We start from the raw sequence: 21,994 nt of genomic DNA, 5'->3' as shown, positions 1-21,994 counted from the left end.
AACACTTCCATTTTCTGTGAGATATCTGATGCCCATAATTGGACGTATTAATTCGTATGCATGTTTTCTATTCTAGCTTCTTTGTGTTCTAGATTTGTTTTGCTTTACCTGGTTTATGAACATTATTGTTTGTACTTCATGCATCTTCATTTAGAATCATCAGCCATAAATATTCCAAAGAAAACAAGATCTGATTCTTAAATGATTATTGATGACTCTAAATAGCAAAATATGGAACAGAAAGCACACAGCATGGGGTTCGAATAAAAAGGAGTATCAAGGTCAGCAGACAACTTATTTCAACTAGTAATGTAACCAAATTAAACAATCGAAACCTTTTAAGACCCTTTTATGTACTAGCTTTTATATACTGCATTTGTTTTGCTTTGTCGTTTTAAAAAGACCTTTTAACTTTTTTCCTCATTGAAGTACCAGTCAAATGAGATGCTGTCAGGAACAGTCATAGATAGGTATTTGTATTGTAACCGTCTCTCTTGTCTGAGCGCAATACTTCTGGCAAACTTTGATTGTTGTTGAAACTGGGAACATGAAGAAATGAGATGTGTAATCATTATTCGTAGCTCTTTTTCGAAGTTGCCTAAGTGGTGAAATTTGGCAGAGAAGAAAAGTGGAATTATTTATTTTTCACTTCAGAGCCCATTGAAGTAAGTTAATGGAAAAGGGTGAAGCACTAGTGAAAAACTTAGAAAATTTCCTCCTGTATATCTGGAGAGATACTGTGAGTTTTCTTTTACTTTCTCACTCATAGTCAGTTACCATAACTAAGAGGTGAATAAGACTCTACGTTCCTTTACAAAAAAAGTGTAGTAGGTATGAACAAAAGAGTATTTAAGTATTTACAGATCTCCTGTTCTTTGTTTTTCTTTGTTTAGAAAGAGAAGTATCCCTTTCATAAAGGAAGTTTGGGAAATATAATAAATATTGAACTGAAAGTGTGTGTAAATGGTGAAGCACTGAAGTGAAATAGTGTGTACCTATGTTGAAGAGAGACTTTCAGACTTGATTCATTTTTTAAAAAGCATTTTGCAACTAGTGATATAGCAGTGCATTAATTCCTGAGTATTTTTCTGTTTCAGTGTGTTTAAGTCATTTGGATGAGCTGTCATTAAGACCACAGATTAAATCTTTTTCTAAGTTCTTAGTGGTAGCATTTTGGCTGAAGGGAGGGTGTCAAGAGGATGGGGCCAGACTCTCTTCAGTGGTGCCCAGCGACAGGACATGAGGCAACAGGCACAAACTGAAACACAGGAAGTTCCATCTGAATATGAGGAAAAACTTCTTCACTGTGAGGGTGACTGAGCTCTGGAACATGTTTCCCAGAGAGATTGTGGAGTCTCCTTCTCTGGAGATGTTCAGAAGTCATCTGGACAAGGTCCTGGGTAACGTACTCTAGGTGACTGTGCTTGAGCGAGGGGGTTGGACTAGATGATCTCCAAAGGTCCCTTCCAACCTCAACCATTCTCTGAAGAAGTCATGAAGAACTTCAAATCCTTGCTGAATATGCAACTTAGGAAATGCATTCTCTAAACAATAAATACAATTAATTTAAATGCTGTGTTATGTTCTGCTACTAAGGATATTTTAGCAGGGTATCCTTAAGTAAACAAGTTTTAAAAAGGGGGAAAAAAAAAAAAAAAGAATCTCCTCTCTCTCAAGCCAAAACCCAAGAAAACCTCTTATTTGATTAGCATCAGTATTTACTGGCTTTATTTCCAATTTGATATTGTATCTTTAATAAAGCCTTGTATTTTTTTTTCATTCTGTATGGTGATGATAACCAGAATAATATCTGGTCCCAATAATGTAATCGTAGAGGGAGAGCTTACTCTAGTCAGTTCCTTTCTTGGTTATAATGTTTCCCCCACTCCTACCCACTGATGGGTATCACTTCCAGAATTTTATACTGCTACTACAGTTTTTATAGGAAAATTCTATTACTAAGTGATAGGCTTACTAGTTATTTATAAATTTCTCCTACTTCTCAAAAAGATCAGAAATTTACTATACTTCAGGTTACTCATCTATGCAGTAATTTGGATATGTAGCAAGACCGTTCCTGACTGACTCACAGTTAGTAGACAAGATGTATAGTTGGCAGGTGAAGTAATTGATTAGGGTGGATGCTGGTGTGTTTTTTTTTTTTTTTTTTTTTTTGTCATTTACCATCTTTGCCATTAAATATTGCTTATCGTATTTTCAAACCATAGTCTGGATGTAGCCAAGGCATGAGAACTCTGAACAGATAAAAAGTTAAAACCATTAATTTTCTTCCGTATTTTGATAGAGGTTGCCTACATGTAATTTTTGTAGGGTTTTTAAACAAAGCTTGTGGTGGTAGAGGGGAAGATACCAACAAACCATCCTGTGGAAACCAGTGGCTTTCACAGGTTTTGTTAATCTAGTTAGAACCTTCAGATCCTCAGTAAAAATCTCTGCTATGTGGGCTACTGTACTAGCAAATGGCAATTTTACATTATCTCCCTCTATTTTGGGCTGTCATTGCACTTAAATAACATTCAGTTTTTTGTCAAATGAGTTTGGCAGATATTTGGTATTGCGAGTATTGTAAGAATCAGGAATGCCATATTTCATCCCGGATTCCCAAACTGGAGGGAGAAAGGTATATAAAGATGTGAAAGCAGCTAGGTTTAAGAGAAAATCTGGTTTAAAACATAGCTGAATATCTCGGGGGTGTGGGGGGGGGAAGGCTTTGTAAAATTAACACTCAAAATACCTAAATAAATTTATGCACTGTTAATCAGTTTTGTGACATACTGATGATCCATTTTTTTCCTCTAATGTGACAAGTCAATCAAAGAAAAAAGAAACCACATTAGATTTTTTTTTTCTTTAAACAGAATAGGAAAAGTACTGACAGTTTAAAGTGGGTAAGAATTAAGGAGGAAGTGAAAATCAGTTTGGTAGTATTGCAACTTTAGAGCAGCAGTCTTGTTAAATTTCAATATGATACAGATTAAGTTTAAAAAAAGTCAGGTAAATGGATGGATGATTGAATGAGGAGAATCCAATGCATGTAGATTTTTTGGATGATGGTAATAAAGGTGGTTGTAAGCTAGAGTGCTACACTTGCATCTTAATTGACTAATACTTCATCTCTGAAAGTGTGGTTTCATCTTAAATCAAAGATGAAATAAATTTGATCATTTACTTGCCTATGGTATTTATTTACATCTTGAAGTTATTGTGTTCAGCAAAGCAGAAATCACAGCATTTTCTTCAGTGGCTCAGCTGTATTTACAGAGTCCATGTCAGATCAACTCTAGGAACTTTACACCTTCCTTCCTTTTAGTATTCTGACTTGCTGTAGTCAATTGCATATTCATTTTTTACTTTCTCTAAATTAAAGTGGGACAGGAGTAACATTTTTAAAAGCATGCATAAGAAAGGTGACAAAGTAACTAAAGAGATGAAAACAGCTTAGTAGAAATACACTTTTAAATATCAGAAAAGAATAATTATAGAGCGGGGTGAGGGTCAGGAATGCAACCTCCAAAAAAAATATAAATGGATGAGAATAATGACAAAATAAATATAAGTTTAAAATGAAGATAAATTAGTCTTCAAATCTGCAATAAATCAGTAGCCATCCAAGAGCTCTGTTCACTCACTAGAAGAAAATCATTTTACATACGTAATATTACTTAAAAGTCTGAAAGAAGTTTTGTTTCAGTGTTAGAAAGAACATCATAGCCTAGACTAGGATAAATTTTTTTTATTGTGATGAGGTGAAATGCCAAAAAGGCTGTAGATCACGCTAGAGCAGAGTAAATTGGGAAATTAGAACAATGAAAAGCTGACAAAGCACCAGACCCTGTCGAAAAACAATCCATGTACACTCTTGGTATTACTGAATTTTCAGAATCCAGCCGGGGAAATAGGAAGGGCATTTGAATGGACTTTTACTAGTGCTCTGAGACAGGGAGAAATACCAACAGAAAAGGAAGTGTGCAATGTAACTTTTGTATCTAAAGTGGATGATGAAGTGGGATCCCAGGGGTAGGATGAAACTGGGGAACACTTTGAAATATGTGAATTCCTGAATGATGCCCTTCTTGTTAGTCCATTTGATAATATACATTGACATTGGGTGTATGAAAAATTTACCACTTAGATGGAGGGAGTAGGGGTGGATAGTGGTTGTATTGGTTTTTTTTTTTGTAGATGTGTTTTTTGCATGTTTTGGTTCATACAGAAATTAACATTTTAATCTGCTCTCCTGTTTCCTTTCTACATCCCTCCTCCTTTTTTACTTGCCATTTTAGGGTACCATTAAAACAGAGGTGCAACATTTCCTAAGCACTTCTGCATTCTGTGAAAAGAAAATTACAGCTAGATGATTAATTAAAAGAAAAGGGTATGCAGAAGGATCTTTGTGTGACATCTCAAGAGTTTTGCAGCCATGCTACTTTGCCAGCAGTGGATGTATTCTTCGTGAATGGCTTGGGTACGGTCTCTGCACAATAGAGTAAATGGTATGGTCTCTGCACAGTAAATAGGATGAATGCTTATGATACTGTTTAGGGAAAATTAAATTACTATTCTAAAATATTAATGTTGATTAAATATAAAGGGAATTCTTAGTCCAAGAGTTTCAAGTTTATTTTACAAAACCCAAATATAACTTTCATTACATCTTATTAGCTGGAGTGTAAACTTAGATCTGTTCATTGCCCAGAGACACCATTGAATCTGTTTATAACATCAATGAGAAACTAGTGGCTTGTTTAAATTTTGGTAATAAATGATGGCTGTTTACTTGGGTAGCTATGTCATTCTGATAGGCCTTTTACAGATGCTTAGCAAAGACAGTAAAACTGTTCACCTAAAAAGTCAAGGGGTGAGACATAGTGGTGGGTTTACATGAAGCTATAGGGAGTCATGGGGGAGGAAAAAAGAAAAATGGTCTGCACTAAGAATTCTGCGCTGGTAGTAAATGAAATTTGTCTGCTTAATCTCCATTTGGATCCAGGTTGTTATATCCATTACTGTAAAGGTGGGTTTTAAGGAGGTGCTTTAAAGCAGCTGCTTCGTTGACTTTTGAATAGATGATTCCTGCCCCCCCCCGTATGGAAGTGAAGGATATACTAGGGGGAAGAGCAGATGACCGTATTTCAAGAGCATAGCTTTAGCAATGCCAAGATGCTGTTAACAGTCACAGATCTGATAGGAGAAATGGTGCTTTGGTAGATGCTTGCTGAAAGACAGGAAGGAGGAGGGAAGGAAACGATGAAGTTGGAGAAATAAGAAAATCCTAACAGAATGAGGCCTCGAATGCAAATAAGGGATATGTTATTTCAAGGACAGGTATATGGCTGCAACTGACTTGTGAGAAAGCAAGAAGGTGAAGGGTAGTATCAGTTCTGTAGAAGGCAGTAGAAATGTTAACTAAGTAAGATATGGCCCTTCAGTGTTAGCTTTTAGTGGGTGCTTTCTGTACCGTTTAGTGTCCTTCAAAAGAAAAATCTATTATTGTCACTGAATGTCTGCCTGTTCTGTTTTTGATCCTTGGTTTCTATTTAGCATTTTATTTCCCCTTTAGCTATGGGAACTCCCCACTAGTTTCCTGAAGACCTCATCACATTCTTCTTTTCCATGCTATCTTCTGAAATTATTGTCAGTGAAATAATTTGTTCATCCTTAAATTGTTGACTCTAACTTTTAGCTTTGACACCATTGTAATATGAACAGCAATCTGGAGATGTGACTTTTTTCTTTTTTTTTTCTGTTTCTATCTGTGCTTGCAAACTAGGCAAGATATTTGTGCTGATTGCTTATGCAGTTGCGAATCAGGTTGTAAGGGTATTTTCACAGCCACAAGGGTACCTTTATGTAATTGAAAGCTTGAATATTAGAATGTGACATATGGACCACAAAATATAACAGCATTCAGGACTGATGTTTGGAATGCCTTACTTTAATGTTGTCAGGTAGGCTGGGAGCAGGTGTGGAAAGTAGAGGTGGGGGAAACTATATCAACCTTGAAAATGATTTTAAAAACAAAGCAATCCTTATCTACTAGTTTGGGAGGGATAATGCCTACTGCCCATGAGAATCTTAATACTGAATAGCCAGGTTTTGATATCAGTTAGCTGTGTGCTCTTGGTTTTACTGATTGCCTCAGTATTGGTAGTGGTAACTTTTGCCTGAAATTGCAACTTGTAATATGTAACAAATAGTCTTAGGACATCAGACTAAGATTTTAAGGTTATGTATGTATTTCAGGAACTTGAACAGGGCCAGGGCCTTGACCTGAGCTCCGCCTCACAGTAGTGTCTCCTGTTAAACGGTTAGAGTGCTCTCTGCACAGTCTGGGCATAGTCCAGCTAGCACTTTCAGAAAGTGATGCCCACATGTAGTCCCGGAAGTGTAGCCCCACCGCTTTCAGCTTACCCTGTAAAAGGTGCAGCTCTGTTGTGTCAGTTGGCCTCAGGGCTTGAGAACCGTACCTGACCCTCTTTTTCTTTCCCCTAGTGTGGGTGTAGCCTAACAGACTCTGAATGAGCAGGGATCTCATGTGTTACTTTAGACAACTCACTTAAAATACCTGTCATGTTCTTCATTGCAGGTTGTTATAAAATACACTAATTGTTTTGGAGAATATGTTTCTGGGAACCATGCATGTACTTCAGAAATTAGACAAATAAGAAGAACACATGAAAAAAATATATGAAATAAAGAAAGATATGAAGATATTGTCAAGAATCTCAGTTCTCCTGGTCTCATAATGCTATGACAACTCTGTTGTGTAGCTTACTCCACAAAATTGAGACAAATCTGTTTAGGAACTGTCAGAGAGAATTGGTCCTTCTGGAGATGAGGATATTTTGGAACCGAGCTATCCCTTCTGTACAGTGCTTGTACAGTGCAATGGGGCAGTCGTGTTATGGTTAAGATTGCTAGACACTGTGGAAATATGTCTTAAAAAGAGTACTGATACTGATGAATTAAAAAAGCTTCACATTTTTCATTTGAAGTGAATGCTCAATTACTGGGGCTTAAGTGTACACCTTCAGTGAGGTAAAATATTTGTCTAATTTTGTGTTCTTGCTTCTGAAGAGAGTATTTTTTTTCTAGCTGTTTTTAAATGCTAGATTCTGGTTTGGTCAAGGGACTAGAATTCTTTGCCAGCATGATCATCTCTGAATTTATAGAGAGGCTCAGAGTAATCTAGAAGGTTTAACAAGTGTTAATGTCTTGATTAGTTAAAGGAGGGAATAACTGAAGCTCTTACTGAAATTAGTTATACAGAATATACTGCAGAATTGTTTTAGGAGTTGCTTGCAATTCTCTTTCACCCACGCTCTTCGTAATTGAATGATCTTCAGCAGAACGTCAAGAGAAATTGTTCTTTTTTAAAAACAGCTGACATCTTCCCTTGTTCTTAATGACACCGAGACCATAGGCAGTCCTAAGCAAAGATGCTGGTGTCGCATGCTGTCTAGTATATCTGTCCTCCTCGAGGGGAAGTGTGTGGATCCGGTCTCATCAAGCACAATAAAAAATGGCAGGTGTTCTGAAGAAAGGCAAATTTTCACAGAATGCCTCATTCTGTGCTCCTTGGGGGAAGAACCCTTGTCGGCTACACCTCTTACAGCTTTCTTCTTAAAACTTCCTGGGGGAAAGGAGGACGAAAAATGTTATGTGCAAGTACACGTGGAAGGGCAGGGACAAAAAAAAAAAAAAGATGTCAAGGTGTGTGTGCTTGATAGATTTTTAAGCTGACATTCATGGATCTTAGGAAGGCTCTTCATTAGGAAGAGTACTTGCCACCTTGTTCTTTGGATGTCTTGTGTGGTAGTTCACATAGGAAATTATTTAAATATGTTTTAAAAAGAATATTAGAAAAATTACCCCTAATAAGTTGAAATACCCATTGATACCTGAATATTTTTAACTGCTGCCGGATGTACACAAGCAGGTGGAGTCAAAATGAATACTTAAATAGCTTTTAACCTGTTAGTTCTTTCTAGATCTACAGTTATACAGTACTACCATAATTATATCTGGCATCCATGTATAGGACAAATCTTAAATGACTTATCCTAATGGTGTATCAGTGTATTTTACTAAGAACTTGATTTGGGATTGTTATTCCTAGCTTGCCCTGCCTTACATTTGTAATACTTGCTCTGACTGTATTTGTCATAATTTACTGAGAAGAATTTAATGCTTTTCAAACATTTTTGAACTTGCATAAACTTGCATATTTCTTATAAGCTCCATGGAAATAAATCAAAGATTGCTATTTGTTAAACTTGTTAACAGTTTTAGCAGCTTAAAACAAAGCAAAGCCATTAGTGATTTTTAAATTCCATTTTCAGATTTGTAAAATAAAATTGTCTACAACCAAGCAAATGGATCTCCAAGAAAGCACAAGCCCTGGTGCTCCAAGGGCTCGATTTAAACCCAAGAATGCTAAGAAGAATTCCTTTAAACTTGGTTTACCTTTTCTTTGTTATATCACAGTTTCACAGATATGAAGCAAATCTGTTTAGTATTCTTTTTTTTTTTTTGAAAATTGAAAGAAAATGAAGTAGGCAAGCCGTAAGACCATTTTAATTCCATTGTACTTTGAGAAGTATACAAGCATGCTTATGCAAAAAATCTATTATATACTATTGCAGAGCCTGAATATTGTCATACCCAACAGCTATGTACTTAGGCAGACTTGTTACATTAATAAACCTTCATTTTACTGATGACATCAGTAAATGCTGCTGTACCTATTCTGACTGGTATTTGTTGCTAATGAAACTAAACATTTTTTTTTAAAGGAGAGAAATGTGATTGTAGTCTATAATAATCTATAATTTTCTTTTCCGTTCCCTTCATAAAAACAAGCAAACCAAATCCTATTCATTTTCTTATTTCCTTTCAATGTTTTCCTCCTTGAAATCAGATCTTCTTGCCTTGATGACTAGCTAGTCATCCAGCGAGACTGGCATCCCAGGTCATCTGTGCTGATAAAGGAAGGGCTACTGATCGATCTGTTTTAAGATTTTCACTTTTACTGAACAACTACTTAATTTCAATGACTAAGAAGTTTGGAGGAAGAAATCTTTTGATTTAAATAGACAGTACCCTTTTCCTTTAAAAAAAAAAAAAATTGCTATTCAGAGTGCACAGGCTATACTTTCATCTGATGCTCCTCCAAAAGAAAGACATTTGCAGCTCATCTGAATGTAGTAATAAGATTGCTTAAATTATTGGTAAAAGTAAGAATTTCTGCAGTACTGTAAATTAATCCACATATGTCTTTCATTCCATGTCTGTGCCTTCCTTTGTTTTGATATGTGGCTTGTTAAAAGATTGGTTATCACAAAACCCGGTAGTACATACTGTCCATTTCTGCTTTGTGGGGGAGGTGAGGGGGAATCACATGAAGAGCTGCTGAGATATCATTCCCACTTATCCTCCAAAACACATCAGGAGGAAAGGGAAGCTAGCGGAGCTTCAAGAGGCCAGAATTGATTATCATGGTAACCTTTGCCTGTGGAGAGTTAAAACTCTTCTCAGACATAACAAGTATCAATTCTGATGGAAAACCTACAGAGGGGAGAAAACAAGGAATGACACAACTGTCTTGTCTGTTAGTGTGAACTATTTTTGGTACATAATGAATCAGTGAGATGCAGCAAAGCATCATCAGTGGACTTGGGGTTTGCATTATGACAATAATATTGCTATTTTGAGAACTCACAGTGGAATGGCTGTTCTCTTTTTAACTTCAGCCTTTCAGATAGATCTTTGCTTTAAATCCATTGGGATGAAGCTTGATGAATTCCTCTTTCTAGGAAGAGGAAAAATGGAATTTAAAAGCAAAATTGCTATTAAGCATAAAAGTATTAAGATTTGGAAGTCGAGCTGTTTCTATTGTAGCAGCAATAGGATCTATGTGTAAGTGGAGTGACTAAGGAAAACAGCGTCTTTGAAAAGTTAGTCAAAACTCCTCCCAAGTTCATTTTGAAATTAAATACTTGAACAATAATTTTTTACATTGCTGTTTTCTTCCATATTTGTGCTTGCTTCTTGTTTCTCTTAAGAATGGAGTTTCTTAATCAAAATCACATTGAAATGTATGTGTAAAACAATTTATTTTCCCAGTACAGACGTTTTTCAGCTTCTACAAAGTTAGGTTCTGGATTTTAATAACATGTAGTGACACACAAAACCACAAGAGGGCAAAAGAAAGTGCAATTGTAGAAGACTGTTATCTGGCATTTTACACACACAGACATGCACCTGTATATACACACACACCTTTTGTTTTATTTCATTATGTTTCTTCAAACAAGATAGGTGCCACTGTGCAGTGATAATGAAGACATTGTATAAATAACTTGTTTTTGTAAATCCAGAAAATGCAAACTTTATTTTCCTTTTTTATCAAAATTAAACAGCAGTTTTGTGTTTGTATGTGTGTATTTAAAATCCATTAATTTGAAACACTGAATTTGCAATGAGTCATGGCTGTCTAGCGCATTACATTTTTTTTTTTTCCCCCTCTTTTCTTCACCCCAAACATTTGTGTATTAAAAAACTTCCTGCAGAGAAAAATCCTTCAATAAGGATATTGGAAATAATGCTTCTGGTGATGCTCACAACTGCTTAGTTTTGAAGACAGCACATGGCATTGACTTCATTGGTTTCAATTTCCTTTGCTGTAGTGAAAACACTCCATGTAGGGAAATCATTGGTACAGCTATGTGATATTCTAGAGTCATAAAATAAGGAAGTGGAGTGTAAGATGCAGAGTTGAATGATCTCTCTAAATTTTCCCCAGTGTTTTTCTCGGCACTACTAGAAGGCTGTACAGAAGAAAGTTTGTTTTTGTAGTTTGAGGGAAGAAATATAATAAAAAATGATTGTGTTCTAAGTGTTCTTTGTAGCTTACACCTATTGTTCTCTAGAAGTTGTAATTATGATATGTAGTTTGTAGCATTCCCATGAAGTACCTTCCAATAAGGTTTTAAGTGAAATGACTGACATCTGGTATGTGTGATGGAAAACCACTATGCAAATGGTGACTTTTTTTTTTTCCTCTTAATAGCCTGTGTTGCTGAGGAAATTGTTCCATGTTAATTGGTGTTCAAATGGAAGGCCTGTGTGTGCTTAGATATATTTTGTAGTGTAGTCCAAATGACAGGTAACAAAACTATATTATTACAGTCTATGAGGACAGGCAATTTTTTTGAACATATGTATAGAAGACTGTTGTAGGAGTCTAGCTTAGTACTGCGTCTCAGCCAGTGGGTAAGAGCAGATACGTAAGGAAAAGTGTAAGAACTGGGGGAGCATACAGAGTATAATGAACTTGAAACAGATGCTTGTTATTCATTGAGTTAGGATTTCCTCTTTTATTTGACAACTGTTATCGGGTTAATTGTAGTGTTTATTCTGTGAAGCAAAATAGAATTATGTCAGAAAGAAGGAGGGAAGATGGCTGAAACAGAAGCATTGCAGGATGGTCATGATATTGAAAAGAGTGCTTCTAAAATATGGAAAGTTGGTGAAATGCTTCTGAATTAGAGCTGTCACTGGGAGAGAACCTGTTGAATTATCAGGCTGCTATATCCTTCAGCATTAGGAGGTTTCCTCCTCCTCTTTTTTTTTTTGTTTAGAACAAAAAAGCAGCGTGGATTAGAACAGAAAAACAGTTTTTCTTTTCTAATTCCCAGATAGTTTTTAACTTAATTTTCAAATATTGAACTGAAATAGTGTAATAAACTGAAAAAATATGTGTTCTTTCTCTATCTCCATCCAGTGCTATTGGTGCAGAACTTCCATTTTTCTTTTACCATTCCATTCTATCCACTTTGCAGTGGCCAGCTCTGCTGGTCAGGTCAGACAGATTGCAGGTAAGCACCCAGCTCTGGAATGTGTCAGTGTACAATCCTGAAATATTGCAATTGATTTCTGGTTTGCTAGGTTTTCATTGGTGGGTTGCACTGTAGTTGTATGCATATTGTGGAGTGAGTGTATACAACTCATAAGCCTGAGACAAATGCCTTAAATTTGAAGAAGTCTTCAAAATATTTTATGACCAGGATTCTGCGTGCAGCATGTCAGAATGCTGTATAATCATTGGGGAGGATGGAATCAGAGAATCACATATCTAAGGTCCACTGTGGGAATTGGATACATATAATGTCTTATGGTATGTGCTTAGGCATTCTTGTCCAACTATGTTGTCAATAAGTGGAATCTAGAAGCTTGCTTTTCTCTGGTGTATGTTAGACTTCAAAGTTATTCATGAATATGCAAGTGAAACTAAGTATTCTGTGTGAGTTCTGTCTGAGTAAACATTGAAAGACTTGTGACTTCACGTTTTTTCATTTTCCATTCTCTGTGGCCCTGTTACTACCACAAAGATGTGGCCTACCTCAGCCTCACCATATCAAATCTTTGTTGGAAAGCTGGAGAGACTGACGTGAGTCCCTTGCTTGGTGGACCTCTAAAAAAGCACTAAAAGTCTATTTATTTTTTCTTCTGCTGGTGACCTAATCAACTTCACAGTTCAAGTCCTAACCATGTCTTAAATATTTAGCCTTCTTCTGGTTTGATAAATAAAGTAGCGAATCTAGAGTTAGGTCTAGTCATCTGATAACACTGAGTTATGTCATTATGCTATGTTTCTGTATCATATTCTATCATCTGCAATGCTTATGTAAAAGCTTGTTAAAGATGTTTTAAAGACAATTATAATTCTAGTTTTTCATAACTTTAGGTGATAGTTTACAACCTTAATTCCCTTTTAACTTAAGTTTTTGAGTGCTCTTTAAAAGAGAAAACTATGTTTACAGTAACTTTGTGTGGCATCAGACAAAAATAATATGTTTGACCGCTAGTCGTAAAAATTGAGATCCATTGCAGATGGTTCTGCCACTGTCCCTGTGGTGACTCTGACAATTTGAGGTTAATGTATTTGTACCTTTTCTGGCACTGTGAAGATTTGCTGCTCAGCATAATGTTATTATGTCCATTGTATGTGCATGTGCTACCTGGTAGACTAATGATATTTCTCTACTGTTTAAAGATCATAGGATCCTTAATTCAGGTTTAAGGGACCTCAGAGGGTCTCTAACTCGACCTTCTGGTCAAAGTAGAGTTAGCTATGAGTTCAGACCAGGTTGCTCAGTACAGTTGAGTCTTGAAAACCTCCACAAATGGAGACTGCAAAGCCTCTCTGAAGAACCCATTCCACTGTTTGGCTGTGTTCAGGGTGCAAAAGTTTCTCCTCCTATCCCATCGGAATCTCTTTTTTCAACTTATGCTGAGTGGCTCTTGTTTTCCCACCATGCACCAAGGTGAAGAGCTGCTGTTAAGTTGCCCTAAGCCTTCTCTTCTTCAGGCTGAACAAGGTCAATTTAGCATTTTCCTCACAGGGCATGTACTACAACCACCTGACCATCTTGGCAGCCCTTTGTTGAGCTAGCTTCAGTTTGTAGATGCTTCTTTTTAAGGAGCCTCTGCTTCCAGAGTGTTTCTCCCCCCCCTCCCCCCGCTATGTTTTCTTGACTCTTACCATGAACCCGATAACAGTTGTCAAATAAAAGAGGAAATCCTAACTCAATGAATAACAAGCATCTGTTTCAAGTTCATTATACTCTATATGCTCCCCCAGTTCTTACACTTTCCCTTTGTCATTTGTTCTGATCACTGAGTATGTCTTCATCTTTCTGCCTATTTCTGCCCACAAAGTGGGATTTTTAGATTCTCTTATCTGTGCTATATTCAGGTCTTGCAGCATAATTCTATACAACTCTTAAAGTATATATCTGCCTGTTGTAACTCTAAATGTCTGCTATGTTCTTAACCATTTCAGTCTTGCCATAGTCATGTTCATTCAGAAAAGTACCACGGAGATGGCTTTTCTAGTCTTTGGCTTTGACAACATGACATCTGTCTATTCCTCCATCTACTTGTTTAAACTTTCAAAGCTTTCCATACCTAGCCCCATCCTATCACTTGTTCATAATGCCTAGTCTTTGTTGCCTGTTACTGCATGTTCTTAGAAAAGCCACTTCTATTCTTTTTCCCCTCTTGTTTCTTATGCATGTTATGGGTTCCACTCAAAGACATTTAATTCTTCTCTTTCAAATTCCTTCTGTAAGACCCTCTAACTTGCTGTGGTACCTACCAAAATATGAGCATATGGCTGCTCTTGTGCTGGAATTGCCACCTGTTATTATAGCTAATACGTTGTCTTTTTTCAGTTGTTGTGCTAGTTTATATTCAGCTGTTTTCTGTGTTGTGCATAGGGTAGAGTCCATCTTTTCTGAGTGTTTTGTACAGTGCATAGCACAATGGAGTCCTCAAAGATTGGTGTTCTTGGCTGATGAAATCCCCTGCTCCAAAGAAACATTTCAGACAGTGAGTTTATTGCAAAGAATAGCTGTTGGGCACTAGAAAGACAATATCCAGGCTCTGCTCAGAATTAGTCAGCTTAGAATGATGCAACTTGTACTAAATTACAGCAGACTGGTTATCATCCATAATGGAACTTCAGCTGGGTCTGCATGTTTGTCTGAGATGCAATATGTTACTTGCTGATTGAAGAGGAATTATGAGCCTTCAAGTCAAAGAGGTTTCTGTTTGATTCCCTCCAACATGCATTGATTAATCAACCTGCATTGCTTGATGGTGTCCTATTCTCTTTGCTTAGTCAAAAGAGTTGGGGAGACTTCTCCTTGCCATGTTCATCCCTCTCTTCGTTTCTACTCTCAGATTCAATATTTGTTTGGTCTTATTCTTGGTACATTTGAAAACAGTGGCCCCATAACTTTTTGTATAAAAATTTCTGTTATATTTATTGTGTAACAGAACTGTTGAGGTCAGAAAGGACATTTGGAGATCTTCTAGGCCAGCCCCCCTGCTCAAAGCAGGGTCAACTAGAGCAAGCTGCTCAGGGTCATGTCCTGTCAGGTTTTGAATATATCCAAAGATGAAGACTCCACAATCTGTTTGGGCAACCTGTTACAGTGTTTGACCATCCTCACAGTATATATATTAAAAATATATATATATGTTTAAGTGGAATTTTCTGTATTTCGGTTTGTACCCATTGCCTCTTATCCTGTCACTTGGCACCACTGAGAACAGCCTGATTCTATTGTCTTTGCTCCCCCTTGCAGTATTTATGCACATTGATTTCCCCCTTGAGCCTTCTCTTCTCAAGGCTTCAAACCCTTAATCACCTTTGCGGTCCTTTGCTGGACTTGCTCCAGTAAGTCCATGTCTATCTTGTACTGGGGAGCCCAGAACTGAACACGGCAATCCAGATGTGGCCTCACCAGTGTTCAGTGGCGGGGAGGAGGGGGAATCATCTCCATCGACTTGCTGGCAAGGCTCTTCCTAATGCAGCCCAGGATTCTGTGGGCCTTCCTTGCCTCAAGGGTGAATTGATGGCTAATGTTCAACTTGTTGACCACCAGGACCCACAGGGCCTTTTCTATTAAACTGCTTTCTGGGTGGTTGACTCCCAGCCTGTACAGGTGTATGGGGTTATTCTTTTCCAGGTGCTGGACTTTGCATTTCCCTTTGCTGAACTCTGAGGTTCCTGTTGGTCCGTTTCTCCAGCCTGTTGAGGTTCCTGTGATTTCCCTGAGGTCTTTAATGAAGATCTTAAACAGTATTCACCTTAATATCAGCCCCTGGAATACACCACTAGTGACTGGCCTCCAGCTGGACTTCATGCTGCCCTTTGAGCCCAGCAGTTCAGCCGTTTTCAACCCACCTCACTGATCACTTATGTAGTCCATACTTTGTCAGCTTATCTATGAGAATGTGATGTAAGACAGTGTTGAAAGAATGGCAAAAGTCAAGATAAACATCATTCACTGCTCTCCTGTTATCCGTTAAGCCACTCTTCTCGTTGTAGAAGGATATCAGGTTCATTAAGAATGACTCCCCCTTTGTAAATACACGCTGACTACTTCCAATCATCTTCTTGTCCTTCATGTGTTTGGAAAGGGTTTCCAGGAGGATTTTCTCCATCACCTTTCCAGGGAGGCTAACCAGCCTGTAGTTCCCTGGATCCTCCTTCTTGAAGATAGGAGTGACACTTGCTCTCTTTCAGTCCTCAGGAACCTCCCTCATTTGCCATGACCTTTCAAAGATATTGAGAGTGGCCTTGGAATGACAACAGCCGGCTCCCTCTGCTCTTGTGGATGTATCTCGTCAGGTCCCATTTGTATAGATATTCTCTCACTTGGCCCTCTTCTATTGAGGGTAAGTATTCATTGTTCCAGATTTCCCACTGGTCTCAGAGGCCTGGCTTTCCTGAGGGCAAATCTTACCGGTAAAAACTGAAGTGAATAAGGTATTGGGTGCCTCTGCCTTTTCCATGTCCTTTGTCACAGGACCCCTGTCTTATTTGCCAGCAGGCTCCCATTTTCCCTAGTGTTCCTTTTGCTGCTGTGATATACCTGTAGAAGCCTTTTCTTACCACAACAGCATTGCCCACATTGGTCTGCCCTCTAATCCTATCCCATAAAGTGTCAACTGACTCATCATCCATCCCTAGGCAGAGCTCCATGCATTCCAGCTGCTGTCTTGCATAAAGAGCAGTTTTTACCTTCCTGGTCTGTTGTTCCTGAACAGCCTGTACCTATCCATGTCTCTGATCCCAATAAGATTGTACATTGGGAGTAAACATAAAGCATACTGGAGCAGGAATCATATCCCATCTCTAAGCTGAAGATTTGGTGGTGGGATGGTTACGGCTTTAAAAACAAACAAACAAAAAACACTAAAGCTTTCATGGGTTTGTTTTTGTTTGGTTATGTTTTCATGATTTTTCTTCTTAGATTATAAGCTTTTTAGGGAAGAGCTGTGTGTCTTTTCTTTCACTCTGGTTTTATTAAAAAAAACCCCAAAAATTACAGTGGGCTTTCTGTCCTATAGCACTGCAGAGCTGTAGCCAAACGAGGAGAACTGCATAGTTGTTAGTAGCCTTCTGCTACATTATGCATTGTTTGATGCCGCAAGTTGAGAAAACTGCTGACTGGCACAGGACAATGTTTGTTCTTTTTCTTTCTCCACGCTTTTTGGATGTGCTAACTGTTAGTATTTTGAGACAGTACATAGATGAAATACAACTAAAAAACATGAGTAACTTGTATGTTTCTTGCAGTAGCAAAACCAGCATTTTTTATCTTAGTATTTGTACTTCATGAACAGAAAATGATGTGGTACAGTATCTAGCTATTAATTGTTTATAATTAATATTTTCTTCCATAGACTACTTATCCTTGATGTGTGAGCACATCTGAAAGTTAGCTATTCAGATTGTCCAGATAAGGTCCAGATCTAAGCAAAATATGACAGAGATATAAGCTCTGAATCACAAGTCACTGGTAGAAGAAAGTTTGTGTGTTGATAGTGTAGCTACACATCTAGATCTCTTTATTAAGATAAGTGTTATGTGGAGACTGTAACAATCTGGCATGAGGGGTAATAAACCTACCTTTCCAAATCAAGAAATCAGTTAGGAATTTGTCTGCAGAACTTGGGACAGCCGCATAAACAAACTACTCATGTTGGATATAGTGACATTTGTCTTGTTTGAGGTAATTTCCATAAACTGTCCAGTCATTACATTTGTCTTTGGAAATCTTATGCAGTAAGATGTGAATACTAAAGCTTATTTAAATAGGACATTAAATGTGCAACTGTCTAGTGAGGGCCTGATTCAACGAGGGGATAAATGCTTCTCAGTTTCCATCAAACTGTTAAGGAGTTTAGTGCTTTAATGCCTCACAGAACATCAAGGGGGAACCTTAATGCATTATTTTCTAGCCTTATTTAACTGACAGCTGCTGTGGCTTTGGTGGTGATGATGTCAGTGCCTCCATGAGACCTTTCTGCTTTCTCTATGCTCTTCTTTTGTGTGTAGAAAAATATCAATGTTGATAATAGTGTTCAGCTTCACTAGCCTTAGTGATGATGAAAGCCAACACGTAAATGTGGTTCATTGGCTTTTATTGGTGTATCATGCAGATCTTTTCTGCACAGGGTTAAATCTCACAGTGCTTTTTAAATGGCCAGCTAATACCTTGCTTCTTGTATGGCTCCTGTTGTTGCAATTATGAAAACTGCGCTGGTGGTAACAATACTGGGAAGACTATCAGGAACAAACAAAAAAGTGTAGGAGAGTGTAGGTAGTGCCAGTTTCTCCGCTTTTTTTCTACTGTGTTAAAATACTTAGAGATGTATCTGATGTGTCAGAGGAGCCGTAACTCTTACTGACTTAGGAGGTCTGGTCATATGAAGTGTCAGAAAGAAAGCACTCCTATGCGCTGCTAAGCAACTTTTACAGTGTTGTAGCCAAATTCTGCCTTCTAGCGTAGCGTGACAGAGCCATACTGCAAAGGTCAGCTCGTCAATATAGGAATGGCTACAGTTCTTCACTTTTAGCTGTCCCTGTATGGCAGAATTTCAGAAATGTGGTCAGGAAATTTTGAGCTCCCTCAAATAGATATATACTTGCAGAGCTTATCCCCCCAAAAAGGGATGTGCTGTGACATTGTCTCAAATCACCTTTGGATAGCGTAAGGAGCATCAGACTGTGAAAGAGTGGAATTTATGCCTTCTTCAGTTTTTCAGCCTGCTGACTGCTTGCTTTCTGCAGGTTCTGTCTCCCACTTCCATATAATATGATTGTTTTATCTGCTTCTCCCATGTGTCATAGCCCACTCCTTTGCACGCTCTGTTAGATCATTATCTCTGTGTTGCTGTCTGGTGTGTGTGGTCTTTAAAACCTCCGTATACAGCTGTTTATACAGGGACACGGGAGTCTGTTGTCTAAAGACCTAAGCCATGTCTGTGTTGTATTGGTATGCAGTAAATGTGAATTTATGGTCACCTGTGATCTGCATGCTAACTATGAGAAGGCTGCAGCTTATGCAGTGCTTATCACATGTTGAACTAGTGAGACAGTAGCTAAGCATGGAGGATGTCCTGCATGAGAGTGTATGTCTAGGCTGGACTGGACCATAACATGTTACTCTTTATCAACTACTGATTCCTACTTTCAGCTCTGCTTGAAAACGTGCTTCTATTAGGATACAGAGTGAGCTGCTGTGTTATTTTTCTGCCCTATTTCTGTATACATGTCTTTCAAAATCAAAGTAGCTAAAAAATACATTTGAATTATGGGAAAAGAAAATCAAGCTGCCTCTAATTTTTTCTGAAATATATAGGGTGAGATGTATGTAGGAATGAAAATGTGAAATAAAAGACTATGCAGGCATTTAAGATTTTCATCTTGTCTTAACCCAGAAAAAGAATGGTATGCTGTTTTTTTTCTCCCTTCTTGTGACAGTACAGGATGTGTTGCTGAATAGACTGAGCATGGTGGGGTGTTTTTGTTTTGTTTTGTTTTGTTTTTTTTAATGAATTGACTAAAAAGGCTGCAAGGTTCTTGTTTAAAAAATGATGCATACTTGAATCACTTCGGTTTTGATTTCTTCATTTTATTAAAATGGGAGCAGGATGTTTACATTCATTAATAAGGAAGAGTGATAACTCTCTGTTTGTCAATGGTAAGAAGGAGGCTTATGAACACTAGCTGCTTGTTCCTGTCATACCGTGAGCATTAATGGGCACCAGCTGGGCTGTAGCTATAGCAGCTTCACCACTTCAGCCTTGCACAGCAAGAGCTGCTGTGGCAATGCTGCAGAAGGGCCTCCCGTGCAGATTTAGGAAGTACACACTTCAGTTGTTGTTCCCTGGGCAACAGAATAACTGCAGCCAGCTGGCTTGGCACCACCTGAGCTGATCAAAGAGCAAACCCTGTCAGGCACTGATGCTTCAGCTCCTCCAGCTTCGGTGCGAATATCTGCAGGCAAGGGTGTGGGAAGCATTGTCCTTTGGGTTTCAAGGTTAAACACAGGGGAAAGAAGTAGAATGACAGCAAAAAGTGCAGGGGAAAACATCGTTCTTGCAGAAGCTGTGTATAGTTAGTAATAATAGAAAATTAATTTAAAAATACTGAATTACTAATGCACATATAAAAATGTGAAAGAAAAGAGAACAGCAGACTAGCAATAACTGGCTTTAATGTATTATGGGAGAAAGAAAACAATTAAGGGTGATTTATCATATGTGTTTAGTTAAGAAAGACCATAAAGAATGATTGAACATCAGGATTAAAATATTGTGTAAAATGATATAATTAGGGAGGACTGAGCAGAGCTGGAACTGGTCTGCTTTGGGTGACTGATGCAAGGTTGTGACAAGTCAGGACTGCAGTTATGTATGTCAGAGCATGCTTCGGTGGCGTGGTAGGTCTTACTCAGCAAGTGGCGCCAGAAGAATAAAAGGTAGATGATTGAACAGCTGTGAGCTGTAATGTTGGCTGATGTGTCCCTGTATAATTGGGATCTAAATCCACTTGAGTCTTTTGGATTTTGAGGGGGGGAGGGGTAATACTTTTTGTATGTCCATTCAAGTTTATTCTTATACTTTTCCCTTTATATTATGGCAGCACCTATGGGCATCACTTTGCTTAAGAGTTTTAGGTTAAGAGATTTAGATTTGTTTAAGAGTTTTAATTTTTTTTTTTAACTTCTTAAAATCCTGTTTTAAAATTTGTCATCAAATAGTAAAGTTTTATATTGTTTGTAGTCACCCCTTTTAAAATATGTTTCTCCTTTACCTTTTCTAATGTGTCCATTACCTATGAAAGATGCTGGCAGATTCAGTTTTGGGGAAATAACTGCAGTAGGTGAATTGATGGTGGGCAGAGTATGAAAAGTGATAGTACTTATTGGCTTATATCAAGTTCTGGGTGTCTCAGTCCACACTTAAAAGAGAAAAGTAAATGGAACTGGTGGGTTTCTATGTGTACTGAAACCTGCTGGAACTGCAGAGTATCGATGAGTGTCCATACTTTTGATGAGGATTTGTTTATATATTCCATGTATTTGTTCTGATTTTCTGACTCATCTTTGTTTTAGTAATATTTGACTGGTAGAAGCATCTCCAAAGCAGTTTCAGGTGTTTTTTACTCTTTAGTTAGAACTCAGATCATCAAGGTTTTAACTCAAATATTTTTTTTCCTCTAGCTTCCTTATGAAATATATTTGAGGAGGGAGAGTTTCAATAAAGGGATTTGGTGTGAGAAAACAGTGAAATTACTGGATTGTTTTTGATTGTAAAGTCACCTACAGCTCCAACATAGCAAGTATAGTTTTTTGTTCTCAATAACATAAAAACAGAAGTCTAAGCAAGTATGTTTACTGTCTACAGTGACAAACTGGACTGCATCCCCCTCCAAGATATCTATTCTGATTTATTGCCTCAGTCATCTAGATATCAAGTGGTTTCTTAGTATGTTTACTGGAATTACATGTTGTGTCCTTTTTAAAGCTGTTATTTATCAAAGAGAATAAACTGTATTTTTTCAGGAAGTCTCTACAGACAGATTTTTATAATGACACCCGATGTTTGCTTGAATTCCTTGCAGTTTTCCAGGCTGCGGTGTTTTCTAAGGGAATCTTTATAACTCTGCCTGTTAGAATTCATAGGTTCTAGCACCTAAATCTGGAGACCTGGCAGAACTCACTTCATCTTTCAGTACGTAAGTCTTTGACTGTAGGAATTGCTGAAGTAAAATCGAGGGCTGCATATGGTGCTTAGACGATCTCTTCTAGCTTAAAAATCTGAAAATTCATTTAAAAAAAAGGGGGGGGAGGGAGGAACTTTTCACAGGGACGGAAGTGACTTTCTCAGTGTCATGAGCAAATGTATTGCATCTGGAATCAGCAGTCTGTGTTCTTATATTTACATTTTTCTTCTGCTTCTAGCCCCAAAATAATTGTATAGCTGTTAAGAAGTGTCTGCTGGCTACTGTATTCCAGCCAGCAATGGTACAGTGAGTTGATAAGTTGTATATGATGTAATTCTATAAAGCAGTAACAGGTAGCTGTAGTTAAGGTTACATATGTGT

General features: G+C 37.7%; 1 protein-coding gene across 2 annotated transcripts in view; it reads left to right on the top strand.

The window, feature by feature from the left end:
- The window catches only part of EIPR1 (EARP complex and GARP complex interacting protein 1), a 94,597-nt gene that overhangs the window by 20,700 nt on the left and 51,903 nt on the right, over positions 1-21,994 (top strand). The window contains exon 1 of one of the 2 annotated variants that reach the window (XM_013952958.2): positions 8-281. The exons of the other annotated variant lie outside the window; for it this stretch is intronic. Within the exon in view, the coding sequence (XP_013808412.2) occupies positions 212-281 (70 nt within the window). The 5' untranslated portion in view covers positions 8-211. Of the gene's footprint in view, positions 1-7; positions 282-21,994 lie in introns of those variants that run through there. 2 annotated transcript variants of the gene reach the window in all.

Source organism: Apteryx mantelli, chromosome 3 (assembly GCF_036417845.1).
Source record: "Apteryx mantelli isolate bAptMan1 chromosome 3, bAptMan1.hap1, whole genome shotgun sequence".
NCBI classification, from domain to species: Eukaryota; Metazoa; Chordata; class Aves; order Apterygiformes; family Apterygidae; genus Apteryx; species Apteryx mantelli.
This window is presented reverse-complemented; position numbering and strand designations above follow the sequence as displayed.